The sequence below is a fragment of the Taudactylus pleione genome, unplaced genomic scaffold (genome assembly GCF_031769625.1).
Source record: "Taudactylus pleione unplaced genomic scaffold, aTauple2 ptg001123l, whole genome shotgun sequence".
NCBI lineage: Eukaryota > Metazoa > Chordata > Amphibia > Anura > Myobatrachidae > Taudactylus > Taudactylus pleione.
The window spans coordinates 1949742-1961593 of record NW_028285524.1 but is presented as its reverse complement, the minus strand read 5'-3'; the positions used below and the strand labels follow the sequence as shown (position 1 = coordinate 1961593).

Sequence of the window (11852 nt, the reverse complement as noted above, 5' to 3'; positions counted from 1 at the left end):
GGTGCACACCCCTACTACAGAGTGAGCAGTCTGTTCATCACATCACCAAATAGTAAGAGGAACAAGCGAGACAAACGACATCTCTCTCCATATTGAGCAGCGCCATGGTGTCACTATATTCTAACATGGTTGAAATGGAAGTTGCTACACATTCCCAGCTGCAGTAGCTCATCCCATCGCCCATTGCATTAGCTCAGAAGGGAATGGGGGCCTGATACACTTGCCGGCCAGTGCTTAGAGACACCCACTGAAAGCATCTCACATCCGTCACTCATGCACAAAATGGGAACATCGAGCGCAGATCAGGCGGCCATCAGCCTTCAGAGTAGGTCTAACATGTCGCAGACATAGCGGGTCTCAATGGCTAATTCATGCATGCCCAGAAAACAGTGTTTAAAATTTCCCAACACGCCTGCGTTTCTCTAGCCTTCCCGTTACCTCCCCCAGACGCTGACTGCCTGTCACTCACTTTGCGAGTGAATCCTCTGTATGAGCATGATCACAATGCAATAGCTGCGTGTGTGTGTCAATCACTCAATCTGCGTACATATCAGCATTTTGTCCATCCCTGAATCAGGCCCTGGGTGCGGACTGCAGAGAGCGCCGGGCAACAAGTGTTTGGTATAATATGTTATAATATGAGCTGTGGGCACTTCTGTTTGGCATAATATGAGCTGCGGGTATTACTACTCGACATAGGGCCGGATTCAGTTAAGTGCGAATTCGTCCGATTTTATCACCGGTGATAAAATCGCCAGTTACGCCCCTAATCGAATACGGCCCATAATATGAAAAATCTTTGTAGTGCATCTTTTTATACTTGTTGCTAACAACCCCATCTACAGCAATGGAGTCGCAAGATGTTTAGCTGCCCTGTGGGTTGGAACTGGGACCACCCATTGCCAAATGTCTAGCTTTGCCTATGTGTAGCTTTGCCTATGTCTAGCTTTGCCTATGTCTAGCTTTGCCTATGTGTAGCTTTGCCTATGTGTAGCTTTGCCTATGTCTAGCTTTGCCTATGTCTAGCTTTGCCTATGTGTAGCTTTGCCTATGTGTAGCTTTGCCTATGTGTAGCTTTGCCTATGTCTAGCTTTGCCTATGTGTAGCTTTGCCTATGGTGTAGCTTTGCCTATGTGTAGCTTTGCCTATGGTGTAGGACTAAATTGGAAGCTTCAATCTCTGATTTTTTGCTGCACAAAACTTGGAATAACTCTTGGAGTACAGAGAAGGTAAGAAACTATTAGTAATAGGTGGTAAAGCAGTGCCAATGAAACTGACATATACATTTGAATTTGTGTAGGAGATGGACCTATTAGACCTGCCAAGTAGAAACCATTAATTTGCCACCATTTTTTTTTGCCACCATCCTGCCCAAGACAGCTGTCTCAGTGTAGGCACACTTTTGCATTGTGGCCTTGTGGACACCTTGTAAGTGAGTGACCAGGGGCACGTAAAGCAGGGGAGGATACAATGATTCGGCACCTGGACCTCCACTGGCTTGTGAGTGTGACCCAGTTTAGAGAGCAGATAACACTCACACTGCACCCCCATCAGAGCTGATTTGTGGGTGAGTTAGAGAGACTGCATACTGCAATTCCTCCATAGGCTGCACCAACTTTTGCTAAAGCTGTGAGTGGAGCCAGGTGGGGAGTCACTGCATCAAGAATTAAACTACAACATCAAGTGTGCTGGATATTGGAGTTTAATTCTTCCTTTCACCTCACATGCTGAGGGATAATTTATATGCTCTGGCTCCGTAATTGTAAAAAGAGCGTGTTCTCTAATTTTAAAGAACAACATAAATAATACCTCTCTCATTCACTCACAACACTGCCTAAAGTGATAATCAAAGCACGAAATAAAGCAACTGCACACATTTAAATAGCCATTAGACAGTGCTGAGCTAATGTGATGAAATTTGCTGCTTCTTAATGGCCATTAGCTAACATTAATAAACAAGATTGATAAATAGTCCATCTAGTCTGCATGTTATGTATATTTATTTTCATAATTCTTTGCTCATGAGAAAATAGATCCAAAAATTGCATTTAAGCCATAACAAAAAATAAGCTTCAAAATATGTCAATCAAAGCAAAACAAAAGGTATAGCAAATGAGGGGGGGGAGTTTATAGGCATGAGAGATTATCATGCATAGGCATATTTATAATGGGTGTCCTGGGGGCCCCTGCACCACCCACCCTGCACCTATAGTATGCTTACCGGCAGAGCCGTAACCAGACTTTTTGGTGCCCTGCGCCAGAGAGAGCATTCGCGCCCCCCCCCCCATTTTTTTAAATAGAGACATAAGATAATGCACCTGAAAAAGGGCCATGGCCTCATGGGGAAGGGCCAGGGAAGAGATAGGAGAGGCCAGGAGATGCTGGGGATAAAAGAAGAGGAAGCTAGAAGTGAGAATGATAATAAACAGGAAAATTGACAGGCCCAAACAGCGTCCCTTACCCTGCAGTGCCCTGTGCCATGGCTCTGGTCACACTACCCTAGTTACGGCCCTGCTTACCAGGTTACCTACAAGCAGGTCCCTCCTCCATTGTGCCATCTTCCCAGTGACATCATTGGGAAGATGATAGCACTGTGCCAAGTCTTTGATCTCTTGTGCGCATGCGCCATCATCCTGAATATCACATGAGAAGGAGGGACCTGCTTATCGGCACAAGGTAAGATGCGGGCCCTGGGCAGGGGGGCTGCTCAGAGGAGGAGGCCTGCTGCACACAGGCCCCCTTGAATGCCTTTATTACATCTAATGCCAGAGTAAGTGTAGGGAGTCTTTGCTCATGGATGAAATTACTCAGGACGATGGTCCGTCTGGGGCCTGTTGTACTGGCTAAACCTAACCTAATCTGATATATTACCCAAGGGAAGAGGTGGCTCAGTCTATTAGATAAAATATTGGTATATATTTTGAGGTCCACATTGAGCAGGGATATCGGCCTATAGTTTGAGCAGTGTGAGAGGTCACATCTCATCCTCAAGGTCATCGCATCTTATTAAAAAAGTTTGTGAGGTGAGTACCTAGAACCGTTGAGAACTTATTAATCAATTATCTTTTATTTGCAAGAATTCCCCAATTGAGCCTCCACCAAGGGACACTGAGAGTTCCGCTCTCCACACAAAATTCCATTTACAAGTGGGCTAAATGTGAAGAAACATGGCAAACCCTGAAATGAAAGCAAGAGGGACAGGAGCTGGACAACCACTCCTCTCCTGAGCTCTCCCCTTCTGTCCTCTCTCAGGTATCCAGCTGCCTCTCTGCCATCTCTTCCTGGATGTCCGAGCACTCTCTGAAGCTCAACATGGACAAAACCGAACTCATCCTCTTTCCCCCTAAGAGTCTCAACTCCAACCAATCTCGCTATCACTGTTGACAACACCATCATCTCCCCTGTCCCACAACTTCGCTGTTTGGGTGTCACCCTTGACTCCACACTCTCCTTCACCCCCCACATTCAGGGCCTCATTCAGAGGCGGTCGGAGGATGCAAGCGGTCGCTCAGAAACTGGGCGGCCACTTGCATCCTGACCGCCCGCCTCTGTTGCGGTCGTTAGGCTGTGGGTTAACACCCACAGCTCTAACGACCGCTCGGGTGATGGTCGCGATGGTCAGAGACCATCGCGACCATCAGGGCTTATGACGAGACCCTAGGGTAGGGTCTCACTTGTCGTAAGCCCTGGAGAGCTTCTGGCTCTGTCAGAGTCGGAAGCTCTCCACTGACATCACTAGTGATGTCAGTGGGGCCTCCCCCAAACGGCAGGCGTTCCCATGGGAACGCCTCCGTTTGGGCTGCCACCCCCCCGGCCCGCCTTCCAAACGGGGCGAGCTGTCAATCAACATTGACAGCTCGCCCCCTTTGGAAAGAGACCCGCTACGTAGCAGGTCTCACGCATGCGCACGAGGAAGCCGGCTCCCTCGTGCGCATGTGCACTGGCAAAACATCGAGGCCGCCTCTGAATAAGGTCCTCAATCTCTGGCACAATACTGTCAGTTCCAGCTACACAACATCACTCGCATTAGGCCTTTCCTCTCCCTGAATGCTACCAAACTGATTATTCATTCATTAATCATTTCTCGTCTTGACTACTGCAACCTCCTTACTGGCCTCCCACATTGCCGTCTTGCCCCCCTCTAGTCTGTTCTCAATGCTGCAGCTAGACTTATCTTCCTCTCCCGCTGTTCCACTTCTACTGCTCCCCTTTGACAAAACCTTCACTGGCTCCCATTCCCCTACAGACTCCTCTTCAAACTCCTCACCTTCACATACAAGGCCCTCTCTAACTCTACTGCTCCCTACATCTCCAACCTCATCTCCTTACACACTCCCTTCCGCTCACTCAGGTCTGCCAATGACTGTTACCTCTCCTCTACCCTGGTTACTTCATCTCATGCTCGTGCCCAAGATTTTGCCCGTGCAGCCCCCCTCCACTGGAATGAGCGTCCTAGCTCGATCAGGCTCTCCCCGACCTTGCAGAGCTTCAAACGTGCACTGAAAACCCACCTGTTCGACCAAATCATACCTTTCCACCACATAACCGTCATGAAGTCTCTGTCCCTCCTGCCTCAGCCATCTCTACCTCGCCTACTTCCTGCACTCAGGTACCCATCTACACACTCATGCCTCATGTCATCTGTCTCCCCTCTCCCCTAGATTGTAAGCTCCTAGGAGCAGGGTCCTCCTCCTGTCTCACAGCCTTCTTCTCTAGCACTTCTATGACAGTCTTCACCTTCAGAGCTGTACTGTGTATGGAGATTTGTGTTGCTAATTGTTACTTGTGTTGTTTATATTTTGGTTACTGTATTGTAATGTAATGTTCTGTGTACCCTTTACTGTATGTACGGCGCTGCGAACCACTTGTGGCACCCTATAAATAAAATGTAATAATAATAATAACTGGACCTCCAACTGTAAAGCTTGGTACACACCATACAATGGGGGAGATGTAGTGACTACTGAAGTGGCATCAGCGCACGTTATGTGCGCTGATTCCGCTTCTCCCCCATGTACAATAGGGGTGTCTGGGTGGTAAATGATAGGGGCTATCTACAAGATTGCAGCGCCGATAGCCTGGACTATGTATGAACGGTCAGTTCGCCTGACCGTTCCGCCCGCTGCAACTGTTGCTATCGACAGCTGCAGCCAGGTGATGTCCTACCCCCACAGCAGGGACAGCGGCTCCAAGGCTGCACGCAGGATCTCATGATACTTGCAAGATCCCGCACATGCTCAGTGGAGCCGGCCAGGACTGAGACACAACGCATCAGCACTAGGCTGATGTGCTGTGGTCTCTAGCGGGGAACGCCGGAGGGGGGAGTTATCACTCCCCCGCTTTGCTGATGAGATGTTAATACATCTCATCGTTAGTGCTTCCTGCTTCGCCTCGGTAAAGAGGCGAAGCAGGAAGCGTTATAGCGGCACGTTATTTTATCATTCTGATGTGAAATGGAATAATACAGTATATTGTACACATTGTATAGTGTGTACACCCGATCTGTCATTCCTGGTCGTCGTTTATCACATTGTCTCATTAGCTGTCCTGTAGGTCAGATGGGACGATGCAATGAACAATGAGGTGTAGTTACATGCAGCATGTAACGATACATCGCGCCATCGTACAGAGTGTATACGGCGCGCATGATGTATTGTTACATTGCTTGCTGCATTGATGGGTCGCCCCGTCGTATGGTGTGTACCCGACTTAAGCCTGGACAATTCAGAGGAAGAACATTTTATTTTTTTACATTATTGAATTAAAATGGATTATCTGGGGATTCTTAACACTGATCAGCACAAAATACTTTGTAATATCAAATAAAAGAAAATCTATTTTTCTTAATTATTATCAACTAACAACCGACACTGGGCCTGATTCACTACGGATCGCTATTCTGCTTATACGCACACAACTGCATTGCTAATATCAGCTGTGTTATTTAAATGTTTGCATTCACATTGCGATCGCAGCCTGACATAAGGATGCCCACTTCCCCTTATTCACATCCGTATACGTGGCCAACATAGTGAAATAATCGGTAACATTGGACAGTTAGGGAAGCCCAGACCTCACTCAGGAATTGCTTACTTATGCACACGCTATGAGGCCTCAAGCAGCATCTGGTATCGCAGTGGATAATTTATGTGCGCCCCTGCAATGGCGTTGAAACACATTGGTACGTCTGCTGCGTTCGCCCGACCACCCCCTCGTCACCACCCACAAACGGTTTCTCTGTGGTCACATAATTAGCTGATTGTGGTTCAGCAGTTGTCAATTCAACTACTATCAGGCTGTAAACTAAACTCCTGTTGGATGAATTAATAGTATTTATAACATGTATGAAGCCTTAACCAGCATGTTAACAGTGAGCTGTAAAAATAATGTGCATTTTCACCAAAGCAATTCACTGAAAAACAGGGAGAAAGCAGAAAGTAGTGTTCTCCACTCGAACAGCCGTCTCTCCTGTTTTATTCATTCCACCTGTTTACAGGTCACTTAGTGCAATAAACCACAAAAGAGAGACCTCATCTTAAAGAGTCCCATAGGTCCTAACATTTGACTCCCACACAATTCTCCTGCCAAATTGTCTATAGAATTCAGTTGTTTGTTCTTTCCTTTGTGTAGATAGATCAAATCATTGCACTGTCGTCACGTTAGTCTTCTAAATTCATAAACCTGCTTTTACGCAGTTAATTGAATTTGTCCCATAGATTGAAATAACTTTGGCTGCGGTTGGGACTGTGGACCTCTATGGTGACTGAGGAGAACGTTGCACCAAAACCGTGGCCTGGAGGTCAGGTAAGTCTTCTCCTTGGAGTAAGTACAAGTTAAATAATATAACACCATGTTCTTTTGAAAATAAACATGCACTTGAGAGCTGATCAGATATTATTATATTAGCATTTTATTGTCATTCTGATACTTTAACCTCTTTGACAGCATCCCATAGAACTGCAGTGTACAGTAATGACGAGGTAAGTCTTTATGGCAATCAGCTGAGTCATTTATTTTTCATTAAATATGGGCCTGTGCCACTTTGCATGGTATAATCCACTGTGACAGGTTCATCCAGGATCACAAGAAGCCGCCGTCCCTGTCTGTTGTCATGGTATTGTCAGGCTTACAGATGCATAGCACTGTGAGTGCTTCATTATAACACTCCAGTCCTTTATATTTTAAACATTTATTTTGTCTTTTCCTGCACAACTTTAGTTTTTTCTCTAAAATTGCAGAAATGAATGGTAACTAGACGAGAGCAGACAATTTATCGACCAACGTTCTCAGCGGGGGCTGACTGCTTAATTACTGCTTGGTATGTAGACAAAAAAATATGCATGTCTAATATATTTCGCAGTAAGAAATGCTGTTGGTGTACACCAATTATGTTAAATATTAAGCTTACAGTTGTAGATCACTTTTGTATTTGCTGGCAAGGGATATGGCTACAGATGTCTTATTGATCCATGCAGCTCTCATTCGCCAAAGAAATTACTTTTTTGTAGCAGAATGTGTATGTACTATCAAGTTACACCTCCCAGCAATGGCCAGAACGCTTATCAGTCACCCAAGAAGGAGGCGTGGTCATGCCAGAGGGGGTATAGTCCCCACCCCTCCGGGCATGCCTAGAATTTACAAAGGTCTAGGCCACCGTAATGCTTTCCCCTGAATGCACCCTTGAATTGCCAAGCACACGCACACAATTTTTTAAAACATATTGAAATCGTGAGTTTTGACGATAGGCCTGTTTCTGAATGGCTGCTTCAGAGTTGTTTTTTGCTTTGTTTTTTTGTTAGAGATGTTGCAAAACCACCCTCAAATGTTTTGGTTCGGATTCGGATTTCTTTGAAATTGCTAAAATCAACTTAAAGCAGTATTTTTGACCTCTTTACATGCAAATCCAAACCCGAGATTTGTTTTTTTAAATCCAAGTTCAGAATTTACAGCAAACCCCTAGCCGGGACTCTGTTCTACTCGGAACCCCAAAAGTGATCGGAGCCATGACTTGATTAGACTTGGAACCCCAAAGTTCGGGTGTGTTTGGTTTTCAGGTAAACCGAACCGCACATCTCTTTTATTTTGTTTTTTGGTTAAAAAATTGAGATCAGTCTCATTGTATACATATGTGTCATTCATATATTAGGTAAAACCGGGCACAGGCATATTTCTTTTCCGTTTAGTTTCAAAAAAATTTAAAGCATATTTTCTTCTATGTTGGTGGAGCTGAAAGCCCAGAGGCAGCTAACACATGCATACAGCTGAAAGACTGGCATGGCAAAGCGGTAAGATCCATTGTTATTGCTCCTGGCCACTATTGCCGGGGAAGCTGAGTACTGCTCAACTGCCTTATCTATATTTTATTGTTAAATTACTCATGTAAGACATCGAGAATGGAAAATCAGATCGGTGACAAAAATGCCAGATTGGAGAGTTGTCTGTAGTTGGGGTGGAGATAATTACAGAATGTGTTAGTATTCTTGTTTGCAATTGTTTTTTTTTGGAATGCAAATAAAATAATAATTAAAAATTAGTAGTTAGGATTCCTGGTTTTCACCCAGACGGCCCATGTTCGATTCCCTGCATGGGAGTTTCCTGTTTAGCAGCACAATTGGTATAGTAGTTAGTATTCCTGTCTCAGAGCCCTGAGGTCATGAATTCAATCCCTTTCTAACTGTGCAGAGTTTGCATGTTCTTTCTATCTTTGTGTGGGTTTACCCAGGGCCGTAACTAGGTATCTGAAGGTTCCATAGCAAAAGTTTGTAAGGGCCCCTATGTACTTACCAAAAAAATTATATAACACATGTAACTTTGACAAGGAAGATGGGACCCCCTAAGTTCTTGGTCCCATAGCAGCTGCACCCCTCCCACCAATGGTAGTTACGCCCATGTGCTCCAATTTCCTCCCACAGTCCAAAAACATTCTGGTAGGTTCATTTGCTTCTGAAAAAAAAAATGATTGACCCTAGTGTGTATTGTGTATGTGTGCCCATATGATAGTGAATATAAGTTCCAATGGGGCAAGGACTGAAATATTCCAGGGCTATGGAGGTTAACACTATTGCACATATCTATAGTCCGCAATGGGAGGTCGAGGTGGCAAGTGCATGGTAAGTGGAAATGTGATTCGCATTATCATGGCCCTGCGCTCCATGGGCTAATGCTGCATAAGGAGGCACCATGCCACAGGGGGAGGAGCCATGATCACATGATTTGCAACGAATGTCGTTATCAAGCCCTGGCCACTTAACTAGGGAAGTAGGCGGTATTCAGGAGAGCTACCTGCCCTTCCGGGAATCAGAGAGAACTTCCTGAAGTTCGGAAGTCTGCAGGACATTCCGGAAGCGTAGGCAAATATACTGCATGGTAGAACATGGTAAAACATTCCATACCTAGGGGCATAAAGGTTATTGGATCCTATTTGTGCCCACCTATATATTTAATTTTAAAAAAGACAAACATAAAGAATGGACAATCCTTGGAAATCCGGGACAGAAGGAGAAACTAATGCCATGAATTATAAAGAGAAGAAGTAAGAAAGTACTGTCCTCAGACGATTATTTCTGTAAATGTCTTTATTTTTCTCTTTTATTAAAGATGTTGCGGTGTTGTAGTAGTGCAGCATACAACTATATACACATGTACAGTTAACAATGGGGGTGAGAGGTTAGTTTACCAGCAAGAAAACCACTGTAGAAAAAATACTATTTACACGTTCTGCCTGCTCCGGGGATGGAGACTGCTGTGATCAGTCCGAGCCACCTTCCTGACTTGTAACAAAGAACAACACAAACATATTATTATATCAAAACATGCTGCACAGATTTCGCCTTAAATAAACGTTAAAAACTTTGAATCCGGTTAAATACTAGAAATATAAAGTTTGTGATGCATAAAATAAAAGAGAATTAAAGTACAGAGAGTCCTGCTGCTGTAGGGTTGGCTTAAGGCGGGTGTCCACTTGTAGATATACAAACGACAGCACGATTACGACATTGCAATCGTGCTCTTGTTTGTATAGCTAGTGATGTGCCTAGACAGAACGTTCACTCGTTCGGTCCCGGCACATCCCTCATCCCCGCACATGCTGAACCTGACGAGATCGTCAGGTTGACCAGCATGTACGGGCGATGTCAGATGTCAAAAGCGACCAGCGGGCACGCGCATCGCTGGTCGCTTCCGACCAAAACATGCCCGATGCATGCACAATGCATGCACGATTTGCAATCGCTTGGCTAAATCGCTAAGTGGATACCCCCCATTAGACCATCTGGATCCACCTAACAGTCAATAAAAATCTTTCTGGAATATACTTGCATTTTTGTTCTAGAAAAAGAACAGAACTCACAATTGCACTAGATCCGCAACAACCTACTGGGAAAAGGTGCTTCTTTAATAATTTTCTCAGCATCTCATGGGGAAATTGTAAGGACTAGGCTTGGAAATGTGGCTCGTGGGAAACCTATCAGTGGTAGCTGAGATCTTGTGGACAGGAGCATCATACAACCATTTAGCACATTTGTGACTTGTAGTCCCGAGACCTGCGAATGTAAATTGTCATAGTTTGGAGAATGTCAAGAAGACACAATTTTTAAAGAGAAAACGTTGGACGCGGTGGCAGCACTCGATCTTGGTCTTCGTGCTATTCTTCTTCAAGATCTCTCTATAGGCCTCATCTTCATTTCCACAACTGGAATGGAAAACTCGTGGCCCTTCCAAGGCTCCCAATTAACTCCCTGAAAACCAGAAAAGGTGGCAGAAAATGTAAAAGGTTGTAACAATATAGTAGTTTAAGGAACAAGAAGTAATAACCTAGATCGGGGTGAACATATAAGACCTCCTTGAACTCGCTATCCCTAAATGGGTCGTAAGGGTCTATTTTGCAAATTTAGGGCCTTAATGCAGAGTGAGGTGGAATCTGGTGCATGCTCCCACATTTTGTGCATGGAAATGTCTATATTCCCCCGTATACAGTCGTACGCATCTTTGAGGCGCACCCGTCCATATCCGTATGCTTAGTTTGCTATTTGCCATCATCATCATTATTATTATTATTAATGTGCTCATGCACCTGCCTATGCTTGGTGGAAAAAATACGTCTGGAAACGGGTGTTCTCTCGCTTCCGTCCAACTCTGCATTGCCCGTGGCTGGGATGAGACACGTCCTCACCGAACTTTGCCCTGGTGAGAACGCCCCATTACAGCCCAGTTACGCCCCCTTCATTTGTAAGTGATGATGCGATTGAAATGCGCAGAACTCTGCATTACCCAAACTTGTGTGCGCTCGGATCCCTAGCAAATGCACTGACCACACGCCAGGTACCTGTCAACTTTGCATCAGCCCCATTATGTCTATACCATATTTTATTATTATTAGTTGAATGTACTGTTCAGTAAATTAGAACTCACAGGTACATGTTAAGCCAGTGTCAGCTTGTCAGGGCACCAGTCATAGGGAGCCCTCTAACAGTGCTCGGCCACCATTGATGACAACGGCAGGATTGAAATTAGTAACCGAAAAAACTAACTGGGTCCAGAGCCGTAGCAGGGTAGAAATGCTCCCTGTGCTGGGCCGGCTCTATGAACAAATCCCGATTGCCAGCATCAAGAGACATTGAGAACCAGGAACATCTAGACTGCAGGGTTCCATGGTCAGAGCCACTGTTTGGCCATCCCTAGGTACAGGTCCGACTGGGTCTATAATGACCATTTCTGGGGGGTTCACAACTGCAGACTGATCACTGAAATCCCTTTGCAGTACATTGATATCAGGCTGTACTTTCAGTTCAGTTTTTTTACAGCAATGCAAAGGTAGAGCGCTTATGGTTGCAGATGTCTTTAGTCTACGTGTA

The 11852-nt window shown here is 45.1% G+C and overlaps 1 protein-coding gene across 1 annotated transcript in view; it reads right to left on the bottom strand.

Moving 5' to 3' along the window:
- Nucleotides 1-9570: 9570 nt before the first annotated feature.
- The window catches only part of TNN (tenascin N), a 103869-nt gene continuing 101587 nt past the window's right edge, over nt 9571-11852 (bottom strand). The window contains exon 15 of the mRNA XM_088461882.1: nt 9571-10736. Coding sequence (XP_088318008.1) covers nt 10653-10736 — 84 coding nt within the window. The 3' untranslated portion in view covers nt 9571-10652. The remainder of the gene's footprint in view (nt 10737-11852) is intronic.